The 27617-nt window shown below is 37.8% G+C and overlaps 1 protein-coding gene and 1 long non-coding RNA gene across 18 annotated transcripts in view; one reads left to right on the top strand and one right to left on the bottom strand.

Annotated features, from left to right (window-relative positions):
* LOC133278595 (uncharacterized) overlaps nucleotides 1-27617 on the bottom strand; it is a 398225-nt gene that overhangs the window by 14679 nt on the left and 355929 nt on the right. The window lies entirely within an intron of this gene.
* The window catches only part of SYNE1 (spectrin repeat containing nuclear envelope protein 1), a 291988-nt gene that overhangs the window by 196091 nt on the left and 68280 nt on the right, over nucleotides 1-27617 (top strand). For 12 of the 17 annotated variants that reach the window (XM_061471557.1, XM_061471555.1, XM_061471566.1 and 9 more), the window contains 16 exons: nucleotides 3527-3694; nucleotides 4342-4503; nucleotides 5753-5947; nucleotides 9325-9498; nucleotides 11342-11533; nucleotides 15903-16037; nucleotides 16626-16732; nucleotides 17513-17663; nucleotides 18509-18640; nucleotides 18800-18955; nucleotides 19926-20135; nucleotides 21453-21554; nucleotides 23234-23353; nucleotides 23900-24100; nucleotides 24783-24956; nucleotides 25306-25437. In XM_061471557.1, coding sequence (XP_061327541.1) covers nucleotides 3527-3694; nucleotides 4342-4503; nucleotides 5753-5947; nucleotides 9325-9498; nucleotides 11342-11533; nucleotides 15903-16037; nucleotides 16626-16732; nucleotides 17513-17663; nucleotides 18509-18640; nucleotides 18800-18955; nucleotides 19926-20135; nucleotides 21453-21554; nucleotides 23234-23353; nucleotides 23900-24100; nucleotides 24783-24956; nucleotides 25306-25437 — 2511 coding nt within the window. The remainder of the gene's footprint in view (nucleotides 1-3526; nucleotides 3695-4341; nucleotides 4504-5752; nucleotides 5948-9324; nucleotides 9499-11341; nucleotides 11534-15902; nucleotides 16038-16625; nucleotides 16733-17512; nucleotides 17664-18508; nucleotides 18641-18799; nucleotides 18956-19925; nucleotides 20136-21452; nucleotides 21555-23233; nucleotides 23354-23899; nucleotides 24101-24782; nucleotides 24957-25305; nucleotides 25438-27617) is intronic. The other 5 variants (XM_061471563.1, XM_061471559.1, XM_061471553.1 and 2 more) reach the window with 3 other exon arrangements.

Here is a 27617-nt window from a genome sequence, read left to right as displayed (position 1 = left end):
TGAAAATCTTTTGTTATAAAAAGTAGCCAGCATTAACAGAAAAAAAATGTCACAGGAAGATAACCTGCAAAGTACCAGAAAAAACATGTGAACAGGAGCTCTAGAAAGTAAATAATTACATTAATTTAGTCTTTGAAAAAGAGAAGATTTCATGAAGTAGGGGATGAGGAGGAGAAGGTTGGATGTTAAGGCTATTTTTTAAATTCGTGCCTATCTTTGCACAGTCTTTCATCGTTTCCTAGTGTCTCTTAATGGTGAAATGTGGTTATTCTGAATTCAGACATCTATGCACTGTTTTACATTACTAACAAGTAATGAAAATATAAAACAAATGCCAACTGCGTATTAGTGGAAATACTGGTTCTGTGTATTGAAATAAAGTAAAGCAAGACCATAAATACAAGAAAATGACAGATTTAGCACTGTTAGCAGGTGCCCATGTTGTTAGTTTTGTACTGAAACTCCTCTAAGAACAATGGGGTGGGTGGGGAACTGTAGAAATGTTAACTGTAAGAAGGCTGAGGAGTTTCATAGTATACATTTCAGCAACAGATAACAGTCCTTCAATGCAGTTTATTTTGATGTATAGCAAAATCAGGCACTTCATCTGCTGCAGTACTGAATGGGAAGCCTTTGGAGTTAAAACTTCTCACCTTTACCCAAACGTAGTTGATTAAAATTTGGCACATTTTTAAAAACTTATTTTTCCAGATAGGCAGTGCAGCACAATTGAATTGCAAAAGCTGAAGTGTTGTCAGAAAGCCTTTGAAGCCACAGCTGATGCTGTGATTCAGGTCTTCAGGACCGGGTCACTATTAAATGTCTTTTTATCTCCTTGTACACAGCTTACTTAATCATTCTTTCTCCTTCCCTTACAAAAACTCACCTAGAGTGCAACAGCCCTTGTTAAATATCCTTTGAAATCTAAACACACCCTTTGCTCCTACATCCTAATAACAAAGCCTGAGTACTGTTTGGCTAATTTTCACAAAAGCAGGCATGATCTGTTAGGGCCTTTTGGGGGGCAACAAAATCTGTTACTTGTAAGAACATCTGGATTCACACTACCATTATCTGAAAGCCCTGCCAAAAAGAAACTGTCATGTATACTCCAGAAAGTAGTTGATGGAGGGAAGGGGTTGCTTTTCTTTCTCTGTAAAAGCAAGCTTTTTATTCTGGAAACCATGATTAAGAAGTCGCAGAAGCCCAGTTTTTCTGTTGGTCTTGAGAGAGGGCTAGCTAAGGGTTGGAGAGTAGCTGCTGATAAGGCAAAATGAGAAGTTGCCTGTACTGTTGCAATTTTTCACTGTGACATGGAAAGATCACTTGTGGTCAGAGTAAAAGATTCTGAAATTGCAGTAACGAATGGTGTGCTAAGCCGTTACCTATTCCCTATTAGCTCCTGGACATTAGAAATAACTTTTATCATGAAATTGTTCAATTTTCTCTATTATTGCCTCGGAAGAAGTACCTCGTCTGCCCCTTTTGGACAGTTTGATGGGAGTGTCCTTGTTCCTGTACTCTTCCAGAGCTTGTTTTGTTTTGTTCACGTACAGTATTAGATAAGATACTGAAATTACATAGGGAAATAAAGATTCTGCTCCAAGTTAGGATCCTAAATATACTTGGAGATCTAGTACCACAGATACAGTCTTGTGTAGTGCCTGACTTGTATACACCTATACAGAATCACGGGACAACTTGGGCTGGAAGGGACCTCTGGAGGTTGTCTGCTCCAACGCCCTTTCTCAAGCTAGGCCACATACAGCAGGTTGTCTGGGACTATATTCAGGTGGGTTTTGAGTATCTCCAAGGATGGAGACTCCACAACTTCTGGGGGCAGTCTGTTGCAGTGGTCAGTAACCCTTACAGTAAAAAAGTGTTTCCTGATGTTCAGAGGGAACCTCCTGTGTTTCAGTTTGTGCCCATAGTCCCTTGTCCTGTCACTGGGCAACATTTAAAAAAGCCTAGCTCTGTCGTCTTTGCACTTTCCTTTCAGGTATAAGATAGAATCATTAAATCATTTAGGTTGGAAAAGACCTTTAAGGACGAGTCCAACTGATAATCAAGCACTGCCAAGTCCACCACTAAACCATGTCTCTAAGCACCACAAGTGTTTTAACGTGCCTCCAGGGATGGTGACTCAACTATTTCCCTGAGCATCCTGTTCCAATGCTTGACAAATCTATTGGAGAAGAGGTTTTTCCTAGTATCCAATCTAAACGTCTTCTGGTACAGCTTGAGGCCATTTCCTCTTGTCCTATCACTTGTTAACTTGGGAGAAGAGACCAACACCCACCTTGCTACAAAGACATTAAACAAAACTGGCTCCAGTACTGGGCCCTGGAGAAGAGCCACCAACTCTATTTAATTCCTTTCACTCTCTGGGGATTTGTATTTTTACACACACTTTTGTATTTGCAGTACAGTAAAGGGTTTGCAGTCTGTTTGGTAGACACAGCTTTGTAAGCTGCCAGGTGAAAGGCACTTAGTTTTCTCAGTCATGTTGCTCAACCTGCTGGATTTTCATCCCTATCCTACAAAGTCAGGAACAGGGAAATTTGAAATCATTGGAGGAGGATTTTCCAAACAAACTTTCCAGTGGATTTTGAGCAACTAGGGGCATTTAAAAATGCAAAGTTGTTGAGGAAACTGAATAATAGCTGCTGGGTTGCATGGTCTGGACATAGTTCACAAAGTAAGGCTACTAAGTGAGAAGAAGGAAGGCTGCAGTGTTTCTCACCTTCCAAATAGATGTGGTGGTAACTCTTATTACATGGTTTTGTTTTAAATAATCCTTGTTGTTAAGTCTGCTTTCCTGACTTAAATATAGATACTGTGCATGTTTCCTTAATTTTAAATTTTCTGTATATTTTTTTAATTGTCACCTGTAATAGTTGAAGGAATCCCCACGCACTGAATATGGAATGTCTGCTGTGAAACAGTTCCACCCTGAATTTTCAGTGGCAGTTTGAACATTTGCCCCTTTCTAGTGGCAATTCTGGTCCCTTTTCACACTATCTTTTGTAAGTTAGCCAAGAAAATCTATTTGTTTGAAAGCTTACTATAAGCTAGTGTTTTGTACTCTGTCTTACATCATTGACTAGTTCTTCAACATGTTCCTTTTTTGTTCTTCTGTTGCCTTCTCTGTGTTTGTTGGAATGACATTCCTTGTCACCTACCATGCCATACCCTGCTGTCTGTTGCAATGATGCTAGAACAATGCTCCCACTTATAGCACTCCCTTCCCAGCCTTTCCATGTCTGTCCATAGCTGCCTCCTGTGTCTCCCAGCCAATATGATCATGAAAAAAAATGCATCTACAGTGGTCTTCATAGTGAAGCTCCAGGCCATACTTAGTGTTCTACTCTTTAATATTTATTTACTGTGTTGCTCAGAGGTTTTCTGGTGGTTTTGTCTTTTTGAGGGTTTTATTTTAATGGACATGCAATGGGACAGTACACGGGGGGAATGCTACATAGTAGCTTTCATTTTGAAAGTGCCATAATGTGCTTCATGCTTGTAGGACATTGCTTATTACCAAGCCTTATCTGCTGAACAGTTGCAGACAGAAGCTGCTAAAATTCAACCCAGCACTTCAGCCACCCAGGAGTTTTATGAACCAGGCTTAGAAACAGCTGCTAGTGCCAAACTGGATGATTTGCAGCGTTCTTGGGAAACACTGAAAAATGTGGTAAGTCTTCATTTGAAGGGTTCAAAAAAATAGATAGTTTGTAAGGAATAAAATGCAAAGAACTGGTTAATATTCTTCTCTGCAATTCTTGGTTTTCAAGCAGAAACAAGAATTGTTAGTTGTGATGTTATTTTCTTTTGTTCTTTGTTTGGAAGCCTGGTTTTGGATAGACCTCCATTAAGTCATTAAGGCTGATGGCAAATATTTCTGAAGGCAGCTATAGTTAAGACTACATTGCATAACCTAACAGGGAAATCCACTCATGCTGGTTGAGCTGGCAAAAAAAGGTCCAAGAATCCAGTTTCCTCAAGTACTGAGTCAGCTTAACACATTTTACATAGTAGTGCAGCATAATAATTCAGTGAAGTATGACAATGATCAAGGTTTTGTTTGCATGCTATAAATTTTAATTCTTTGCAGAGGCACATTAGCTATTACGGGATATTAAGAACTATACATCTAGCAAATAGTACATATCCACGTTTGAGTACATAAAATCTAAAATAAATAATCCCTTATAATTTGTACTTTTGAAAACTTGTGGCAAGTTCTTGGATTTAGTCTGGTAAGCCTAGGGATGTAAGAAGCAGAAGAAAGAGTAAATTTTATATCAGAGGTCAGAATTTATACATTCCGTTTCTTTTCAGATCAGTGAAAAGCAGCGTACCCTCTATGAAGCTCTTGAGCGTCAGCAGAAGTATCAGGACACACTCCAGTCTATATCCACAAAAATGGAGAGCATTGAGATCAAATTAAATGAGAGTCTGGAACCAGCCAAAAGCCCAGAGAGCCAGATGGCTGAACATCAGGTAAAAATTTACATGTGACAAATAGAGGGAGGGCATGCATTACGCATATATCTTTAGTTCCCTTTTCTTAGAAAGCAGCATTCTTCACAGCTGGATGCCTCAAAAACATGCATTAGTTGTATGAAACTTCTCTGTTTCATACAACTTTCTGGACTTCTGCTGTTCTAAAGATGGTGTAATGTGGATTCTTTTAATAAAGAGCCTTTTAAAAAACTAGACTAAACAGTAAGTTTGTCCAGTCAAAATTTTCAGCAAAATCTTTTGTCAGAGATGGTGTTCACTGCCACCTACAGATACTGTTCTTCAGCATCAGTGCTGCTAGCATACATTGGACTCTTTATGTTTCCAAGTTTACTAAGATCATAACCAATACTGATGCATGTTAAATTGATCTAAATGCAATCTTTGCTTTGTTGAACAGAGCAATCTAGAGCATACAAAAAAATCCCTCCCATTCCCCTTGAGAAATGGCATCCTGGTTAGAGAATATTTTGTCAATTAACCAATCTGACATCTGTCCAAGTTGTAATTAACTAAGCCTTCTATTTGATAGCTTGAAACTATGTGGTAGGGGCAGTTTTCATTTCAGTAGGAACTCCATGACCTGAAAAGGAAAACTTTTGACTTTTGTAGCACTGTCTTATGTCCTGTGCATCCAATGTGTACACTGTCAGACATGAAGGTAGAGTATCTGCTCTAAGGTATTGGTAATGCAGCATCCTGTTGGAGGCGTCTTGGAAACTGTTCTATGGGATAAGAATGGTGGTAGTAACTTCTTTTACACCATGGAGTTAATCCCTGGATGTTTACATATATTGCTGGATGTTCTTTGTGGAATCAGTAAGCTTCAGGCTGGAAGCTAACTTGTGCTGTTATTTCTCTCTCACAAACATACACTCACTAACTTGTTCATCATCTCCTCTGTATCTACTCGAATACCCTGCATAAAATTTTTTCGAAGAATAGATCTGTATGTATAAGAGTTCAAAAAGACTTCCTTTTGGTGATATGTTTCAAATTCCAGGTAAGTAATTAAATCCACATTTCAGTTGTCAGATGTATAATCCTGGCTTAATCACCTAAAAGCAGGACTCATACTTTACCAAACCAGCAGTGATATAGTCCTTACTCTGTGTTCCTTATGCTCCCTTGGGACAGCTGTCTTGAATTTTTTTATTAAGCCTCCTGAGATACTTTTTTCTCACTGATAAATGAAGGAAATACTTCCTCTGGTCTCATTTCTAAATAGGCTTTGATGGATGAGATTTTGATGTTACAAGAAGAAATCACTGAGCTTCAGACATCGTTAGCCCAGGAGCTGGTTTCAGAACCACTGGATGCAGAAGCTGCTGATCAGCTGGCATTGCAATCCACTCTCACGGTCTTGGCAGAACGAATGGCCACAATTCGAATGAAGGCATCAGGAAAACGACAACTATTAGAGGTACAACTGTAGAAGTGGGTCATGTTCCAGATTTTGAGAGCCACTTTTGGCAGACCTTTACTTTCACTGAAGTTCTCAGTCACCACTGAGTGATGATAATTGAAAAAGTAGATTTAGTTCTGCTCATTTCTCACAATTCCTTTCACTAATAAACTATCACTCTTTTTAACAAACCCCTTATCTTAATTCTAGGTGGTAAGCAACCAGAAGGAACTTGGAAACACACTTCAGGAGTTACGTAATATATACATATATAAGTTTATTTGGTTTTTAATATCCACATTGACATTTTCTCAGTAGGTTCCCTTGGTATTCCTTGTTCTCCACAGGAGAAGTAATGAAGTGCAGGTATCAAAAGTCATGTTACCTACAACAAAATTTTAAGGAGCCACCTCTCTGAGAAGGGAGGAAGCCTAAAACAAGAAATAACACCTCTTCTAAACTGTTCCATTGTTGTCTGTGCTCATCTTACCAGGGATTGGTATGCAGACTTCTATCATGAAAGATGCAACCCTTTATTTCTGTGCCTACCAGCTTTACCAAAAATATTTCAAAACTAAGGTGATTTTTAAAAAGTCCTTTGTGTATAGGAATGTTGCTGTGTGAATTATATATGTGAGAACATACAGTCATGCAAATGCTGGCTACATTAGTTTGGCTACTTGGAACATTGAAGGGCAGCTTTGCTGCTGTCCTGCTAAGAACTGCAGCAGTGAATTCACAGACACGGCAACTGCTGTTATTTCCAGCATCAGTTGATTCTGAGAGACTGAGTGAGAACTGACTCTGTGGAACTAAGCCATGGTTAGTTGCTGGCTGGGGTTAAACCACAACACTGAATTACAGGGGAGTCCCCAGGGTGCATCAACTGTATTAGTTCTGTACAGTGACCTGAATAAGTCCAGAGAAAATATCTTTGTTATTCTTTAAAAATTGCACTGAGTTTTTCCTTCTTGGAATAAAAATTACTTTTCTGTAAAAATAACGGACTAGAAGCAGAATAAGGATCTTACAAGCTGCCTGGTAGTACTTAGGAGGAGATGCCAACTAATAATTTCAAGATAAAGCATGAGACAGATACACTGCTATCAACTATTGTTAAAATTCTCACAGTTACTTTGCTATAATAGCAAATATGTGTGGTAATTAGACAGTATTCAGTAATATAACCTGTGCACTTTATAGCTCTGATTTGACAGATAAAATCTGTCAGGATACTGCTGCAGGAATGTAAATTTCGCAAGGCAGATAGAACAGGTAACAAAAACATGTTGCTGTTGAGGGTGTGGATTGCTAATATTGTTCTTTCTCTGAACCTAATATAAATACCTAGAGCTTGAGAACTGTTCAGCTCTGGGTTATTTGAGGCTCTTAACAACTATCATTATTCTTTAAATTATTCTAACATGTAATTATTAATTTCTCATTAAAATCAAGCATTCAGAAAAGCTGTGCAAACATGTCCCTGTGTGAGGGATTTGCCTTGCACATACACGTCTGAACTTCATCACAGAAGTATGGTATGTTGACCCTGGCCAGCAGCCAAGCACTCACCCTCACTCCCCTCTCCTGCAGAATGGGGAAAAAATAGAAGGCAGACAAAAAGATTCATGGATTGAGATAACGACAGCTTAATAGGGTAAGGAAAAGCTGTGCTTGCAAGCAAAGGAAAATGAGGAACTTATTTACTACTTCCCCATCAGCAGGCAGATGTTTAGCCACTTTCCTGGAAAGTGGGATCTCATCATATTGTTGGTTGCGAAGACAAATACCATAACCACAAATAGCCCCTCTGCCCTAACCCTTTTACCTGGGCTTTTATTGCTGAGCATGAGCTCATATGAAATATCCCTTTGGTCAGTTCAGTTTAGCTGTGCTGGCTATGTTATGCCCTTCTTCAACCTTTTGCCCTTCCCCAGCCCACTGGCCTTTGTGAGGGGCAGATGGAAAGAAATCCTTAGTTCTGTGCAAGCATTGTTCAGCAATAGCCAAAACATTTCTGTTATCAGACAGGTTTAGCCACAGTTGCAAAAAGCACAGCACTCTACAGGCTGCAGTGAATTTTAACTTCATCCTAGCCAGATATGGTGCAATCTTTTCTTGTTCATACTATTTGCAGCATGCTTAGGTTCCATATTATCTGATACATCCATGTATCCTCTGGCCATCTCATTCTATCTGTTTCCTATTCCTGAAATCATCTCTATTCTCTCTAAAGCTCCATATCTCACTTGTTCTTGGGAGCCCAAAACTGGACACAGCACACTTTGTGCAGCCCAGGGCGCCATTAGCCTTCTTTACCACAAGGGTCCATTGGTGGCTCATGCTCAAGTTGGTGTCCACCCACAACCCCAGGATCCTTTTCTGCCAAGCTGCTTTCTATCGACTTGACCTCCAGCATATACTGTTGCCTGGGGTTGTTCCTTCCCAGGTGCAGGACTTCGCACTTCCTTTTGTTCAACTTCATGAGGTTCCTGTCAGCTCCTTTCTTCAGCCTGTTGGGATCCATGTGGTGTATCAGACACTTCTCCCATTTTGTGTCACCAGTAAACTTGCTAGGGTTGTTAATGGCCTTTCACTAGACTTTGTGCCCCTGATCTCCACCCACCGGGCCCACCTGTTCAGCCTGTTCTCAAATTCATATGGAACTATTAAAGGGTGAGCAAGTCTTGCTGATCCCTCCCTGTCTGTCCAATAGATAGACCAGCTGATAGGCCTCTGTATTGCTGCAAAGCTATTGCAGCAGCCACTGGACCTTAATGTCCTTCCACACCCCATGGCACAGGGATCCTTCAGGAGGCCAGACAAGGTAGACAGCTCTTCGTACTTCTTTTTACACTCAGTAGCTCAGAGACACACCAGTACTCTGTTGGTACTTGAAGTACTCATTTTGTGCCTTTCTTGAGAGACAATAAGGTAGCCTGCAGCTCCCCCAAAAGGCAAAGCTGCTCTCCTTTCCCTGCAGCCCATTCCCGGTGCTATATCCCCATGCGTCTTTTTCCATAAGCAAAACAGTTTGCTAGTTGAGCAAACTGAATCAGTGTAAGGGGGAATCCAAAGGACAGCAGCAAGAGGAGGCAGAAAAGACTTCACTTTTAGAAGACTGTAATAGCAGAGATTTACTGAAAGAAGTAGAAATACAGTGGCTGAACCAAAAGAGAATTTCAGTCACCAGAAACTCGTGCTCATCAATTGAAAGAGATAATATTTTGTCAGGGGTTTTCAAGTTCCAAAGAAAGGGCTTATTATAGTTTAAAAATAATATATAGAAGTTATGAAAGGAAAGGGGGTGGCTTTTTTTGTTTTGTTTGTTTTTTTTTAAAGTGACTGTTATAGTGTATTTCTTTTATAAACTGAAATGTAATTTGTACCTCTAGGAAAAACTGAACGAGCAGCTGGAAGAACAGCGGCAAGAGCAGGCTCTTCAAAGGTACCGTTGTGAAGCTGATGAACTTGACCACTGGCTACTAAACACCCGTGCAACACTTGACAGTGCTCTGGTTGCTCCTGAGGAACCTATGGATATGGAAGCACAGCTGGTAGACTGTCAGGTAAAATTATCAGTCCTGGAATGTTTAGACAAACAGGATTGACGTAGTTTTATCTGAGTGAAAAGTCAAATATGGAACATAAATGTTAAGACAATTAATTATTGATTGGAATGAGCCAGCATATTAATGGGAAGAATTTTCTGAGCTCCTTAGCACCTCCTATATGCTCAATTATCTTCATCAATTATTTGTAAAATATAGCCTGTTATTAATTCCTTATTCAAGATTGCATAGTGCTTTAGAAAGCACATGCAAACATAGCAGTAGAAAACCAAGATATCTGGACTGCAAGAACATTTGTGTTAACTGAAGTTATGGTTTTTGCTCCACTATAGCTAGAGCTTTTGAACAGCTCCCTTGCTAGGCATGCGAACACCTGCACTATACTTTCCTACTCCTCCTTTTCCAGCTGAAGAATACACTCACACTAGCAGCGGTACCTGTGACAGTGTTATGTTTTCTTCAGGGCTAATCCCTAGCCATAGTCAAAAGTAAACTATAATCCTCAGTAGTTAATGTTATCAGCCCGAAATACAAAACAACAGAGGAAAAACATTTTGCTGCATTAGTCATTGCATATACTTCTGCTAACAAGACTTGGATCAGTTGTAACATACAGTTTCTCAAATTAGTGGGAGTTTTCCATTTTTAAATGAGAGTTTAGAACTATATGACCATTAAAATTGCGACACAGACAAGAGACAGATGGACAAAAGATTCCCTTTCATATAAAAGGATATTGGCCTCTTATCAGCTGAGGATCTCGACTGTTTTAGGGTAAATGGGAGTTAAGTTCCTATAAGTACAATGAATTCAACATCAGGTTAAATTTCCACTGACACAGCTTCATTATTGAAATTTTCAGTCAGCTCAGTCTTGTGTGTTCTTTCATCACTCATCCTTAGGAGCTGTTGTTGTATATAAATTACACCTGTGAAATTAAAGCAGTTTTTGTTTGGTTTTTTTAATATAATTTATAGAAAACACAAAAAGAACGGTTAACTTTGTGGAAAACTTAATACTGCTATTCTTTTGCTTATTCTTAACATCTTAATACAGTAAGCTTTATATAAAGTTCTATATTGTTTCCACTTCTTAGAGACTTTGCCCATCTTATCCTGTATGCATTCTTTCAGGTGGAATATTTGTAAGTTTATTCTAGATGGTTGCTATGGAAGCAAAAACATTTGATGTCAGGTTTTTTCTCAAGAATTGTGTGAGCTTTGAGTTTGGAAGATCAAAATATGCACTATGTCTGTAATACACAAATAGTTAATGGAATGTCAAGGAAGTAGCTTTTGAGAATAAACATGCCAGAGCTTTGTCACTTTAAGTCTCCTTTAGACTAAAGAGGATTATACAGAAATCCTTAAGTCCATCATGCACCAATCAGAAAGAGCAAATAGTGAGAAGAGAAGCTTATCAACCTAGCCAGAGCAACACAAAGGAGGAGGTAGGAAGCATTGCACTGAATGTACATGAAAGAAGAGGAAAGTAACTCTAGCTGCATGCTCTGTTTTTAATTATGATGGATATCAGTCTAGCATCTTAGGCACCCCTACCTTTAACGTGCAAATAAAGAGCATCTCCTCTACAACAAATCCTTTGTTTCAAATAACTTTTTAATTTCCTGTTTTGAAAAAGGTTGCAAACAGAAATGGCAAAGGCAAACATTTGCAAGCATATCCTTAAGGACTCTGAAAGGAAGTGGAAGGCAAATCAACGATAATCTGACTTGCCCTTAGCTTGGTGTCGAGTGAGGTAGGCCACAGGTCGTCTTGCTGGAAAGCGTGACAGGTGCTGAGAAATGTATGATTTTGGTTCTTTGTTTTTGCTGCTGCAGAATATGCTGGTTGAAATAGAGCAGAAGGTGGTAGCCTTGTCAGAGTTGTCTGTGCACAATGAGAACTTGCTTATGGAGGGGAAGGCTCATACCAAGGACGAGGCAGAGCAGCTGGCTGTGAAACTCAGGACACTGAAGGGCAGCCTTTTGGAGCTGCAGAGAGTGCTCCACGACAAACAAATCAACATTCGGGTAAGTGTCTTTTTTCAGCTGGTTTCATGGTGGGTAGGAGGTTGGGGGATTTCATAGCAGTTTTATGCAACTGACCAAAGGAGTAGAAATATTTTACTGATTTAGACTGAGCTATTCATCTTTAGTTAGTAAATGGAATTACACCCCAAAATAAATAACTGCCTAGCAAACTTTAATTAATCATTTCTAAGTTGCCAGCACTGCTTCGTGGTGAAACTATCCTAACCTCGCTGTCTTCACTGAAAGGACAGAAGTGAAGAAACTAAATGATTAGCTTGGTCTGACTATACTCTATTCCTGTTCCCAGTTCCCTTTAGATTGCATTTGTTCTGAGGCAGGATCACTTCCCCAACAAAAGGACAATCCTGAATACATGCTTTCGTCCATACAGCATGCAGAACACAATGAACAGACAACATCAAGATAAACATTTTGAATGTCTGTGTGTATATATATATATATATATATATATATATATATATATTTGGCTAATATTTAGTGGCATCATTATAGCAAATGAAGTATTACAAAAAGGAAGATGCATTTAACCTCAGTCTTGTCCTAGGTTTCTATTCCTAGCAGCATTGGTCTGCTTTATTTAACAGTTGGTTTTGGTCATTCTTTAGGTTAAACTAGCATGTGGAGAACTGAATGCATACAAGAAACCCTACCATGTAATGTGACTGAGTGGGTTTGAATTTGCTTGTCCTGGTGTGACTCCCTTCCCCCTTTTCTTTTACTTCTTTTCTGGGCTTTGCTGTGCAAATTAAACATGATAAGCTTCAAAGATTTCTAGCTTGTAATGCAGATTAAAGTCTACTGAAAGGTTAGCTTGAAAAGTCACTTGACATGCTAAGAACTATTTTTAGTCCGAAGCAACTGGATAACTATAAAACTTACCATAGCTTCACCAAAAAAAAACAACAAACACATACACAAAAAAAAAATAAAGGGGAAGAGAAAAAGACAGGTATTCATTCCAATTGCCTCTAAGATGAAGTAACTTTAATGTTGTTCTTGCATATTAAACCTCATGATTAAGCAAATGAAAAGTGTTATCGACAGCATGTAGGCATATTACAGTATATTCTGATGTCTTGTGAATGAAAAGGCATCACAACCTTTTTTGATTCATCTTAAAATATGCATTTTAAAATGTGCTGCATTTTCGAATACAGTGGTGTGGTTTAGTTTACTTAAACTTTTAAGATTTTTGAATGCCCTTCTAATATTGAAAACAAAATAATTTCTGGATGTAGACTATGAAGCATTTAAGATGCTAGATGCATGCAAGATTTAAGTTTGTTTGTGAATTGCAAGCCTTTTCCTGTTTTTTACTTCACTTGCAGATCTTGGAAGAAAATAGATATAGGCAATATAAAATTTTCAAATTGTCATTGATCAATTTTTCTTCAAACGAGAAATTCTATAATGTTTTTTTTTTACAACAGAAAAGCAAAAGTTTTTCTTATGAACTGAGGCTCAAAGCATCAGATGCCCAAAAAAGTACTGACTCTATCTGCTGCCATTAACTCTCAGAAACATTATATGTTGACAGTGCTGTTGCTCACTCAGAAACTCAACATATACATGTCTATAGATTTACTGATAATCTTGTAATTATCCAGAGACATAGAGCAACCTGCACCCAGAAAAGGAAGGATCTTCCCAAGTTACACTGCAAGATAAAGAACACAGTAAAGTCTGAGTTATATTTTCATTAAATGACTTTCAACATATCTGTTACCCTTGTGGCACAAAGCTTTTTGGAAGCCACTGTGAGATGCTGTGACTTCCTTGGAGCAATTTCAGTTTTTCTTCCAATTTTAATTAAGGAATGTCTCTAACATGGAAAAAAAGGGATTTGGAGACCAAGTTCTTTATTCATAAAATGAAGCAGTGAAAATAATCAAAAACGTGCTGGATCAGGAGAGTTCCAGACCCATTGTTTCCAAATATAGCATTTTTCAAGCACTTTGAAAGATATACAAAACATTGCATTATTACTGTTATCTACTAAATTCTGTGACTTAGGGGCAATAAAAATAAATAGACTTGTTAAAAACACCCAAAGAAGTAGAATGGATTCTGCAGAAAAAAAAACAACCAAAAACAAAACTCAAAAAACAATGGATAGATTCTCTGCATTTTATTACAAAGTGTCTGTGGGAGGGATGATTTAAGTTCCACATGACAAATATGGTTGAGATAAGTTTATACAATTCTAAACTCCTTTGAAAGATCAATTCTATCACATTTTCTTCAGGGATTTTCCTATTATTTCTGTGCTGGAGTGCATAGTCCCCAGGAATGACAGCTTCAAGCATTTATTTCCCTGGCTTTTTTAAAGGACATGTCATACAGTTTCTTCAGACAGAATTCAAATGAAAATACAAGTGTGGGGTTTTTTTTCAAATTTATATTCTTTGACTTGAGAATGATAAAATCTGGTTCACAAATAATTTTGATCTAAAAAGCATATACGGTAACATATTTGGAAAACCTCATTGCATCCACAATGCCACAATCCCTTTTACACTTTGCTATTGCAGGAACTGAGGGACTACTCTTTCTCTGCCTTAGTATAATTCCAAAATCATAGCTTCTCAACCCTCTTCCCAGAGAAGAGGAAACTCAAAATATGACTAAAATCAACCAGGCTGCCAAATGCGATGAAGAACTTGATACTGGTCTCTAAAAGAATTTACAAGGTGAACAGCTATTGTCCCTAGAAGCAGATTTATTTTTTTTTTTAAATTTATGGAAAGATTGGGGGATTTTCCTCATTTTTAGTAGGAAAAAAAAAAATCCATATCCTCTTCATCCCTCCCATAATATTTTCTTTGCCTCATCTGGTATCCTATAATCATATTGGTTACACACCAACCACATCAGCTTTTCTAGAAACTTGTTCTCACGAAGTGTCACGGTTTACCTGCAAACTCAATCCTTAGTGAAACAAAGCTATTTCATAGAGCAAGGGCTAATTGTTCTTCCCAGCTCTAGATACCTGCTTGCTTGTTTTGCTCATCTTCAGTTTGTATCCTGTAACACTAATCAGTCCTTTCCAGTATACTCCTCATTCCCCAAAATTGAAATATTACACATGACTTCTACTGTTAGCAAAACTTTGCTGTTTCAGTGCTTGATGCCGGGGATGCTGGTGGCAGAGATCCATCCCAACTGTTATTATAAGGAGTACCACGTGAGGCAAAATAGGTTTCCTCAGCCACTTCTGGCATTGATGGTCCTTGCTTGATTCAAGACAAAGGCTGTCTGGAAGGCAGAATGTGTTTTCTGTGTTGGAGAGCCTTGTGTAGTGTCTGAAACATTTGTGCTCTTACACTATTTAGAATAACAGCCGAATAACAGAGAAAACATGAATCCTACATAAATGAGATGTGTAGGCTAAAAGGGGAGAGGAATTAAGTTCCCAGCTTTAGCTCTTGAAGTTTTTTATTTGTTTTTTTTTTTAAATACTAATAAAAAAAGGCACAAACTCTACATTTTCTGCCTGCAGACACAGAGAGGCATGTAGATCTAAGTAGCCAGACCTACAAATCTGGCTTTAACATTAGAACTAGTATGTTAAAATCCCTACACTGCAATACATTGTCTGTTAAATAATTTAAATTTGCAACCAACATGCATTTCAGAAGTCAGGAAGTTGATAAAGCATTCTTTGGGACTGTTAATGCATTTGTGCTTTTTTGCTTTGCTTATACAGAAAGCCTGTTTAATCACTCATGTTGGAAAAATATAATGGTAGAAGTATAAAGTGAAGGAGCTCTTGCTTTTGTTGTTCTGTTATAACATTCTGTGGTTTCATCTCTCTTACTGTCTTTACTTTTCATGTCATATAATCTTCTGTTACATGGCTGTGTTTCTGCCAACCATGGATGGAGTTACGTACGTACTGATAAATACATTTTTGCCAGATTGTCAACCAGCATTCTTTTCAGTTAGGAAAAAAAAAAAAAAAAGAAAAGAAAAAAAGGCTTTAATTAAACTAAAAACCTGGCAGAAACACCCATTGATTCCCTGAATCACCAGTTAAAGCTGTGTCCTTCATTACAGGTCAGTGCTGGTTTTTAGAAGTAGCCGTTTTCAGAAACACGTCAGTGTCTGATCTTTGGTTCATCTGGGTGCAGTGACGCATGTTTATTTTTACATTCTTAGGGATGCTTTCTTGCTACAGTAACCAGTAAAAGTCAGAAATCGAGTCATTGCTCGCTTCAGAATTTATGAGAGCCAGTAGCTTGAGAGATGGAAGGTTGAACTACATGTGGGTTTGGGTTGATAAGCTGGACTTGCCAGCTGTCTAGCAGTATAAAAAGATTTTGTAAAAGTCTTTGTTTTTCTTTGAAAGCAGGGATCATTACAAGACAAGGAGGAGAGTGATCTAGACTTTGGTTCCTCACAGAGCCCCAATGTCCAAGAATGGCTGGCACAAGCAAGAACTACTCGCTCACAACAACAGCAGAGCACCCTGCAGCAACAGAAAGTTAGTGTTTTGCATTTCTTTTACTTCCATCTGAGATGTGCTTAAGCTGAGCCATTCTTGTTAATATTTCCACTGACATCTTCTGTTTCTTACTCAGTGCTTTTGTAATGATACATCTGAGCTCACTATTTTATATCTGTTAGAGCCAGGCAGACAAGACTTCCTTGGTGACCATGGTCAGATCACTTAATCGCTCTGTACTTCCATTGTCCATCAGTAGAATTAAACTGAATCGGCCCTTAAAGTTACTCTAAAGAGATGACAGTAATTCCTTAAAGTAGTAATCAACACTGTCTATATAGAACCTAAGATACATTACAAGGTGTATTGTGATACACAGACATCCTCACTAGGTTAGGTTCTTGAAACTGCATTGCATTGGTCAATTAGTCCAACAATACAGCTTATGTACCCATTTTTTTCTGTGTCCCTGTGTAGAGTTTTTGCATTGCTTTTTGTGCTTAAACAAGCCATATCAGAAATAGCTCAGCTATCTTTGCATGACAATTATAAAATGCAGACATATCCTGCCAAAGCAAAAACAATCTGTCTAAGGTTCATTTTGGATTTTGTAACTTGCTCTGATAGGAACTGGAGCAAGAGCTTGAAGAGCAGAAGAGTCTGCTTCGGTCAGTAGCATGCCGTGGAGAAGAAATCTTAACACAGCAGGGTGCTCCAGAAGGCATATGTATAAGGTGTGCTTTCATATGTTCTTCTGCAAAGTAAATTTTTATGACCGTGCTTTGTCATTCTTATGTTTACATCCCCTTCTGCATATAATTCTGTAATTTTAGTTTTATCATTTTTATACAGCACCTGCTATACTGGAGTTGTGGTTTACAATTCAGGGGTCTGATAATATAGTTATACAAGCTGTTTTCTGCTCATAGATCACTTCCAGCATTTAGAAATTCTTTTATTCTTACTATCAAGCATCATACTAAAATTACAAAGTAGTAGGGGTCAGTAGACAAGCAGTGGATCAGTTACTATAACTTTATGGTCCAGCACTGGTGTGTGAATCATAGCTGATGTCTAAAACGTTGTAGTCTGCCAAAGTCTAGACCATAAAGGCAGTTCATGAGGCAGCAGAACCAAGACTTAAGGCATAAGGAATTAAAGCTGTACTCTGTGTGTTTTCCTCAGCATTTGTGCCAATTCAGTGTTGGGGTTTATTATAATGCCAGAAAGTTCTTATCTCCTCTCCTTGAGACTTCCTTCTGTTACATGATCTTACACTATGTAAACAAACACAAAAATCAAACAGTTAAAGATGAACTTCACTCACTGTTTACCAAAGCTAAACTCGTATTTCTGGCATTTTGAGAGAGGGGATGCTAGAGTCAAAAAAAGTCAAAACTTTAAAAAGTATCATAGAATTTAAATGTAGAATTTCCTAATCGAAAGATGAAATAAACACCTTATATAGTTAGAGCTTTTGTATTTGTTAAACCGTTACGCATCTTCCTGTTCAGTGAGAAGCCTGATACACTTTCTGAAGAACTGGTCTTGGAAGGTGAGAAACCATCATCTAAAGAACAGATGAAAGTGAAATGGGAAAGCCTGAACCAGGAATTCCATACAAAGCAGAGACTGCTTCAGAAAGCACTGGGACAAGAACAGCTGGTAGCTATTTTTAATGTCTCTTTGCATTTTCTTCTATGAAAGCAGTTGTCACAGCATGAGGTACAGTATTTCCGTAGAAGATGTATTAAGGTGATGTAGTTAATGCAGAGAATATGGAACAATTTGGTTTTGTGACATCTTTAAAAAATACTAAATATTGGCACTAGCACTGTTCTCTTTCCAAGTGATTTGAACTGCACTACCACTCAGGTGAGTGCACTAGAAAGGAAGAAAGGGCTCAGACAAAATTTTGACTGACTTACCTAACACAGGATAATTCTGTAACAAATTGGAATTGACAGTACTCTGGCGACAACTTAGAGGAAAAACTGATATTTGCAGTTAGAATGTATTGGTTACACTCAATTCTTGACCTTAGTGGGTATGTTACAAAGAAACAAGAGATTTTAGCAACAGAATTTTTACTAAAAAAAACAGGGATTAATCAACTAAACTGGGGACAATACAAGATCTGTGTTAACATACCTCCTGAATTTTACTGCTAATACACATAGGGTCTATTCTTTATATAAAATTACATTGAAACCCGCTCCCAAAGTTCTAAATATCTTGTCTTCATTTAAAAAATAATTAATTTTTATTTTTCAAAAGAAACCAAAAGCAAACCCCAAGTAGTTACTAATTCTAGCCGCAAGTATTTATCCTATGCTTCTAGTGAACTTCCTGTTGATCAGTCTTTTATTCAAGATATTCATGACACAGAACAGTCATGGGAGAACCATGAGCATTATTTCGTGATATCCTCAGTTAGCAGTAGAATCTGTATTGCTGAATTTCGTGCCCTGTGTATGATGAAAGCATCCTAATTAGTACATCTCTCTCAGCAGTTTTATAACAGACCAAACAGACTGGTATCTGGAATGCCTTTGTATAAGAAAGGACAGGATGAAGCTAAATCCTCCGTGTCACCTGTATTGGTTGAATTGAATCAGGTCTTTGAAGATGTTTCATCTGAGGTAACCTTTCAGTTGTCTTTACACCTGTCCTCCAGCAGAGCCACATTTACAATGAATACTCCTCTAGCTCCCACCAGGAAATCCAGCCCTTTCACAGATGTAAGATGTTAGAGTATTTTGTACTTCTGCTCTGGACTTCTCTTGTTTCCTTTTGCCCAGGTTGGACGGGCTGAAGAAAGCCTGCAACTTGAACAGAAGCTGTATGATGGTGTCACAGCCACATCCTTGTGGCTAAATGGTGTGGAAGAACAGGTCTTTGTTGCTACAGCTCTGTTGCCAGAGGAAGAAACAGAAACATACCTCTTCAAGCAAGAGGTAAGGGATCCATGATTTAGACTTTCTTTAAATTGCCAGTATGGGTGCTTCTTATATAGTGTGTAGAGGGAAAATACTAGAATACTGGGTAAGTGACTGTTGCTGTCATAATCTCTATGTAATTTGCCTGTTCCACATGCCCTTGGTCATCGTGCTTGTAGTATGAATGGGTAAAGCCCTTCCCAAATCTTAGCTCGTGAAGCCAAGCCATAAATCAATCACTCAAACTACCATATCCTGATATGAACTTTATTGACTGTGTAAAGAATGTTGCAGAAAGCAGCACCTGACCCAAACTTCGCCTGGATGAAAGAGAATTAAATACAGAGTCTTTCTTAGGTTTAACTTCTTTGCTAAGTGTTAGCAAACACCATAATGTTGAAATTGAAGTGAAAAAGAGGGAAGAATGCTCTGAGGTACAGAAATAGCTAGAAATTCATCAACATGAAAGGAGGGCAGGGGGGAGAGGAGAAGAACAGGAGAAGCAGGGAAGGGAGAGGCGACAAAGGGTGATGGTTTTAAAGTAAAAAAGGATACATTCATATAAGATACAAGGAAGAAACTGTTTACCATGTCAGTGGTGAAACCTTGAAACATTGTCCAAAGAGGGGATAGACCTTCCCTCCCTGGAAACATTCAAGTCCCGTTGGACCAGAGTCTGAGCAACTTGTTCATTTTGAAGATGTCCCTGCTCGTGGCAGAAGGGGTGGACTTTAAAGGTCTGTTCCAGCCCAAACCATTCTATGATTCTACATAATTTTGTTTCAACACTTATTTTCCTCAGAGCAGTCTGGGGGCTTTTTACTATCAGAGATAGTGTAGCTGCGTAACTTTGCTTAGTGTGTCTATATTAACAATATAAAAAAGTTACTGTGTCAGTGCAGAATTGGCAATGGTTATGGCAGTATGTTTGCCTGCTTTCCAGAATGTCTGATTGTCACTTTTTTTTTTTTGTTTTCTAAAAAAACAGTCTCTTGTCAAAGAAATCAAAGAAATAACAGAAGAAATGGATAAGAACAAGAATTTATTTGCTCAGTTATTTCCTGAGAATGGTGATAATAGGGGTATTATACAAGACACTTTGGATTGTCTCCTGGGAAGACTGACATTATTGGAGTCAGTAGTAAACCAGAGATGCTGTCAGATGAAAGAACAGCTCCAGCAGATATTGACTTTCAAGGTATGATGCCTATTTGAAGGAATTGAGGGGTACACGTCAAATGGGAATATAAAAGGATGTGATTCTCAAAGCAACAAGTTTTGGTACCAAATCAAAGAACAAGGTTGACGCAGGTTTTTACTGAAAAGTCAGACTACTTCTTAAGCTTTGCAAAATTTGGTACCCAAATCTGATCCAAAAATTAAACTCTTTGGTAGAAGCCTTGTGCAGCTCATGCGATTACTTTAAAGTGATCGTTCATCCCATGCTTTCTCACCCTGCTGGCATTACATAAAAGGAAGTACTTCTCAAAGGAGAAGTAGCAACTTGACTGTTCCACTCTATACATTTTATAATTTCATAAGTGATAGAGTACACTGGTTTTATTAGCTGAGATAGGGTAGAAAACATAGTATTGATTCCCATCTGTCTGATCACCTTTAAGCCATCCTGTCACTCTATAAGAGCTGGTATCTCAAGCCATCTCTATTGGCCACAGCAATAAAAAAAAAAGTAGTGGAGAAATATGCACTTTTAGAAATCTTTTAAAACTGCATTTAGAAATGCTTTCAGATCTTACTTGGTTTCTATCATGTTCCCTATTATATACAGCCTCCGCTGTGGCTTAGTTTTAATGAAAATAAATGTATTTTTCAATGAAAGGCCTTGCTTTGCTGAAGAAAGACAAGTTTATTGCTTTATTGTTGTATTTTAGATATTTAGTATTTTAAAAAATAACTGCATGAAAAAAAAAAGGTATCATTAATTCACCTCTTATATAATTTTCCTGATAGTTTTCTTTTGGGATGAAGTCATAAAGATTAACAGATTGTAACTTGACAATATTGTTGAATAATATTTGTGTGTCTAGTCTGATAAGGTACTTTAAAAGTTATAACATGTAGTTAGCCTTGCAGAGTGTTGAAGCCCTATTTATTTCTTTTTATATTTGCTCAAGTTTGTAATGAAAAAACTTGCCTTAAAAAGTAAAACCTAACTTGTTTACAAATGTATGTGGTTGAATAAACTACACAAGAAAAACAGATTCTTTGTTAAATGAAGCTGATGATCATTGCTAATTAATTATTTAATTGCAAGGCAAAAGCAGAACTGTGCTTTGTTTTGAATAGGAGTCTCTTTGGCTTTTAGCTCATTTATGTCTAGCTATGGCTTTTCAGCAACATTAAATGTATTGCACTGGCTAATTGTGATGCTTCCAATTTTGAATTAGTGCTGCTGTTGTAAAATTGTAACACTTTAACCTTTTTTGGAGCATAAAATATTTTTCGATTTCATTGTGCTGTGTGGTTGGCTGTAATTTGTTGTTGTCCCCTGCAGAATGATCTGAAACTCCTGTTTACATCGGTGGCTGAAAACAAATATATAGTTTTGCAGAAACTAGCAGAGGCAGCTGAGAGACCAGAAACAGAGCAAATGCAGGTATTACCAAATATCTGTTACTTTGGGAGGGGAGAAGAAGTAAAATTCTATTCAAAGTCTAAACGGATTCTACAGAACAGTTTCTTTTGGGGGGAGAACGGATATATTCACATAAAATATATGAAAATGAGTACTTCCAAGAGTGTACTATGTTTTTATAAATTTTAAAAAATCCAACCAAAAACCAACACAGTGTCTTTCTTGTCTCCCTACCTGACTTAGTTATGCATACACTGGGCAGTAGAATGAACAAAAAAAAGTCTGGTTTGACTAAATTGGTTAGCTATTATACTTTATTAAAACCCAAAGGCACATTTTTTCTGCACTGCTTTATAGTAATATGTTGACTCTTATTCATTTTAATTTAAAGCATAATTGTTTTATTTTCTGTATCAGGAATTGCCTGATGAACAATTAATTATTAATATGACAAAATATATCCTGATTTCTTGTTTTTGTTTTGCAAATGAGAGAAGTTGAAGAAGTATGCTTACGGCTATTTTCTGCAGATGTTACTTGTTACCCAAGACCTGCTGGCTGGTGTCTGGTGCCAGCAGACGACTAAGAGGAAGAGGTTTATCCTTTGGCTAAACTGAAATACTGGGATTTATATACCTGATAATGAAATTTTGAAGGAATTTTAAGTCTCCTGTATGAATAAGGAAGCTGGCACTCTGTGTCTTTTTTTCTTTTTCTTCTTTGATGCAAAAGATTGGCAGAAGTTTATCTCCTGTATCATTATTTTACTACCAAATAGGAAAACAGCATGGTAACAAAAGCAACTGAATTGATTTGGTTCTGAACATCTACCTTGGCTGATAAAACATTAAAAGTATTGCTTTTTATTCAAGATGTGATTGGAAGGTAGAAATAAAGCCATTAATCAGCCATGTAACTTAGCTGCATGAAGTTTAGTGGCTGTATTGTGCATACTCTGCATTGCTATGAGTCATTGCATCTATAGTTTAAGCATGTTTGGTAGTATCCAAGAAAAGGGCCTTTACAAAGGACTAACTACAGCAATCTACAGTGCTTTTATCTTTGTTATAGCTGCATGCATTATGTCAGCAGACTCCTAAGCTGAAAGACTTAGGAAAGCTTATCACTTCCATTGAAAAAAAAGTCAAGTTATCACCTGCATGCATTTGGAAATACCAATCTGTATTCTTAAGTTGTAGTTTTCCAAGTGCAAAGGGGATGTATAAGTAATTTTCATTGACAGTAGTTTTGGTCCTGAAAGGGACCTGTGCACAGTTCTTTGCTATCCTTCGTGTCTTCTGCTGTGATGGCTGATTTTTTGTTGCTCAGATATAACAGGAATGACTGTTAATAAAGAGAATGCTTTAAAAGGAGGTGTTAGAACAACTAATCATCCTTTTGTACCTATGCTGTGTACTTAAAAGCATGGAGCTTCACAGCAAGGTTTGGAGTAACATAGTGCATGATACTAGCTTGTATCGTGCTTGTTATTAAAAAAGTAATAATGCCATATTTTAAGAATCAAGCTGGGTTCTCCCAGCTTTGAATGAATACCTTTTCTTTGTAGTATCCTTTAGAATTTTGGCAGATTAAAGGAATGACTAATACTTTGGACAGAAAACAGAAAAGAATATTACTGTATGGTAATGACAGTGCTTTCATTAAACCTTAAAACTAAATGATGTCATTTTCAAATACAGGTCATACTGCAGGCAGAAGAAGGTTTGAAGGAACTAGATGCTGGAATCAGTGAATTAAAGAACCGTGTAGAAAAGCTACAAATTGACCAACCTTCTGTGCAAGAGCTGTCTAAGATTCAGGTATGAATCATAACTTCCATTCTAGACCTGTCTGGTGACACCAAAGCTATTAGCATGCTTCTTTTTATTGTTCATAAGGCTGTTCACGAAAGCATATTTCAAATCATTTCAGTGTGTATAAAAGATTCACCTAGTTTTTCTACTTTTGCTTTATCAGATTTTCAACCATCTCTTTTGTTAGCAGTATTAATCGCATAAAAGCACAAAAACATGCTTTCTTTCAGCTTTTGTTGACTCTGTATTCAAACAGATAAAGATTTGTATGTTAACACAAATGTCTGCAGAAGGTTGACTGCTGTTCTCAACAGTGTCTCATGATCTGGGTTTTAATTCTCTCTCAGATCTGTCACTAAAAAAATAAAAGAGGGGGGGATGAAAGGGGACAGATAGCTAAGTATGACCTGAAACTGGAAATGTTCTGCTTTTACTAGAACCTGTCAAGTTCTTGCATACTTTCAGTTAGACTCGGTTTTGAGTACACTTAACTAGTAGGAAGACGTGTAAGGTGTGATATAAGAATCATCACTGTTACTTTTTACCCCCAAGGATAAATATGATGAGCTGATGATGATCATTGGATCCAGACGAAGTGACCTGAACCAGAATCTGGCTCTTAAGAGGCAGTATGAACGGGCTTTGCAGGACCTGGCTGACCTGGTAGAAACAGGCCAAGAAAAGATGACTGGTGACCAGAAAATGATTGTTGCTTCTAAGGAAGAGGTTCGATTGCTACTTGACAAACATAAGGTAAGAAACTGTGACATATTTCAAGATTAATCATGACTGTAAGCTTGTACAAAGCAAATTGCTAACCTTTTGTTCCTAAAGGTTCAGGAGCTTTTCGGAATGGTGAGCCGGTATTAAATCAGAATATATTAAAACTTTCTGTATTTTAAATTGGACTCAATGAACTGTTCTGACTGAATGACTTTCAAATGCTCTGTTGAAAGTGAACCCAGGTAGATTGCATGTTCTTCCTTATTCCTATTCTATTCCAAGTTCCTATTCTTGTCCTGTCATGCTACACAGGTGTTTCATCCACCACTCAATTTTTTCCAACAAAAATATACATTTTCTAATAGCACCACCAAAATATAACAAGACTTTTCCACATTCTTTTTATTAGGCAGAATTTTTTGCTGCTGCATATCTTATTTGAGCTATTTCTGTTTAGGGAATGAGAGTTAGGATGGCATTTGCATGGAAAGGGTGTCTGACCTGTTTCTTTCTTTAAAAAGGCCACTGTCCTTTTTAAATTGTGTATTGCATTTTGTGAGATGTTGGTGGAGTGATAAGTTGATCTAATTCTATGTCTACAGATTCTTGATTGTACAACTATTGTCTTATCATGTTGGGTTACTGGTAATGAATAATAATTGCTCTTTCTCTTTTTTCTCTTTACCCACTCCCTCGCACCCAAATTTCTCAGGAATATTTTCAGGGGTTGGAGTCTCACATGATCCTGACGGAAACACTCTTTAGAAAGATGTGTAGCTTTGCCCTCTTGAAGGAGACTCAGTCACGTTCAGAGCTAATGACACAAGCTTCAGCTGTATTAAAGATGGCTCATAAACGAGGTGTGGAGCTGGAATACATTCTAGAGGTGAGAATTTCTGTGGTCTTTTCTGTACCGACATTATGATCAACCATCAGGATATAATCTATAGTATTGATTTCCTGTGCTTGGACAGAATTGATGGGCATTAGTCCTTTTTGTCATACACACAGGTCACTGATAGACTAAATGTAATATTAGCTATTTAACTGCTGTGACGTTCAGGTGACAGAAGTTATGTTCCTTTATGTTTAAAACAGCTGGTTAGCTTTTGCTGTTATTTCTGTACATTCATAACCATGCAGCTATAGGATTTCAGATTGAGAAATCAGGTAATAAAAATTCTAGATACCCAGATTCAATATTCACCATATACATGGATAATTTGTGCTTGCAGACCTGGGTGCATCTGGATGAAGATTACCAGGAACTTACCAGGCAGTTGGAATCTGTGGAAGATAGCATCCCCACTGTTGGTTTGGTGGAAGAGACGGAAGAAAGGCTTACAGAGCGGATTACGGTTTTTCAGGTTGGTGCATTTTAGACATTCTTTGTGGAAAAAATTGATGAAAGAGACCTTTGAAGGTCATCTAATCAAGCCTCAAAATTGAAGAACAGTTGCCATGGCCTGGATCAGCAATGGCTTTGGAAACCTCAGAATATGGAGGTGCCAGAGCTGAGCTTGGGACCAACTGCAGTGCTGCACCACTTACGCTGAAAAGGTTTTCTTTAATGCCCAGTGTAAACCTTCAACTTTCAGCTTGTCATCATTGTCCTTTTTATATTGTGTGGCACTTTGAAGGAATATTTACTTCTGTCATCTTTTTAGTTGTATTCCAAAAGACTGGCCCTTAGCTCCTCTTTGTCAGTCTAAAATAAGCACACCTCCCTTAGCCTCTTTTTAAAGGACATGTGCTCTAGGTCTGTAAACATCTTAATAATGCTACACAAGACCCTGACTACTTCCATATTCTTGAACTGGTGGGATGTGGGAGCAGAGCAGAATCAGATGCACTAGATGTGGCCTCATCAGCACCATGCAGATAATAAAATAACTTTTATAGGTGGTTATAGTCCTCATGTAGGCCAGTGCTGTGGCTTGCCTCATTCATAATATCTTGGTAATGGAAGATGCCAGGTTAAATATACTAGCCATTCCCTTCCTAACCTGTAGTGAGAAACAAGGTTAGCCTGCCCAAGGCACAGAATTCGTATTTCTTTTTGAGCCTCGTAAGGTTTCTGCTGCCCCCAACCTCAAATTTATCAAAGTGTCTTTGAAATAATGTCTGCCATTTTTTGTCTCAACCACTCTCCCTGCACTACTGTCCCCAACAAATTTACTAAGGGACCACTCTCTGTCATCATCCATGCCATTAATGAAGATTTTGAAGATGCTTGAGCTCAAATATCAATATCTCTGGAGTACTCTACACATTACTAGTAGTAACGTCTACCAGCTACTGGTAGCTGATGTTTGCCAGCCAGACATTAAGCCTTGGATCTCTAGTGTTTGAGATAGGTAACACAGCTAATTTTCAAACCATGTAACAGTACATTTATCCAGCCCACATCCTCTCCACTTCTAGAGGAGGGTCGTGTGGGAGACAGTGTCAAAGGCCATAGTGAAGTCAGTCTCATCCACAGAGGCAGTAATTTTGTCATAAATGCTGTCAAGTTAGTGAATCCAAGTTGAATATTCCTTATTACCTTTTGGTCCTTTTTGTCCTTGAAAATGGATTCCAAGAGTATCTGCTCCATGATCTTTCCAGAGAGCAAGGGAGGCTGAATAACATGCGGTTCCCTAAGTTGCCTTCCTCCTCAAATGGAACAAAAACTAGTAATTTAAATATAGGCTTTCTACCACATCCTGTTTTTTTGGTCTGTTGCCAAAATTAGAATTTTTGTCTAGTGTTTTGTCTTTGTCGTGTTCTGAACCACACACTTTGGTTGTTGGGTTGTTTGGGTTTTTTTCTTGTTTTGTTTTACAGAAAAATGTCTGCCAGTTTTTCTTGCAAATTGACTTCTTGTCTACTCTGAACTTATGTGTATTGTTCTTTTACCAGATGGCTTTCTGCTTTTGCAATGGTATGAGGAAGACTTAAGAAATCTATTGTGTGTGGGTCTTATTTTGGTTTTCTTTAATGCTAAGCATTTTTTGTGTGTCCTGACCCTAAATTAGTTTTCCTCTGCTTCTCTTGCCAGTAACATGAATTAGGTTATTCAAATCCAAGATTCTTGGACTCTGCCATGGCCACATTTAGGTTGAAAATCCATCCCAAGTAGTTTATTACTATCTTTTAATTTTTTATGCTACTCTCTAGGAGTTGTACTTCTATTTGTGTGTATATATGTTATATGGAATTACACACATGGACACATATATAACATTCTGTTCAGTTATTAGAGCTCTATTTACATCAAAGTCAAAATAAGAAGAGTGATAGAAAGATTATGGCTTCACCATGAAACCACTAGTTTGTATTCTTCAGATTATTTTCATCAGAACTTAAAAATGGGAATGCATGTACATTCTGTGCTCAAGCTTAGTGAAATATACAGATCTTTTTAAAATCCATACTGTTTGTGTAGTGATAGTGGATTTTGCCCACCTACAAATCACCATTTAAATGAGATCTATCTCTGCTCCAGGTTGGATTCAGGCTAAGACTACTAACAGCCTTTCTTTTTCAGTACCATGTTTGCTTTCTT

The sequence above is a fragment of the Pezoporus flaviventris genome, unplaced genomic scaffold (assembly GCF_033815535.1).
Source record: "Pezoporus flaviventris isolate CSIRO_AGI_PZ_B2104156 unplaced genomic scaffold, CSIRO_AGI_Pfla_v1 ptg000066l, whole genome shotgun sequence".
NCBI classification, from domain to species: domain Eukaryota; kingdom Metazoa; phylum Chordata; class Aves; order Psittaciformes; family Psittacidae; genus Pezoporus; species Pezoporus flaviventris.
This window is presented reverse-complemented; position numbering and strand designations above follow the sequence as displayed.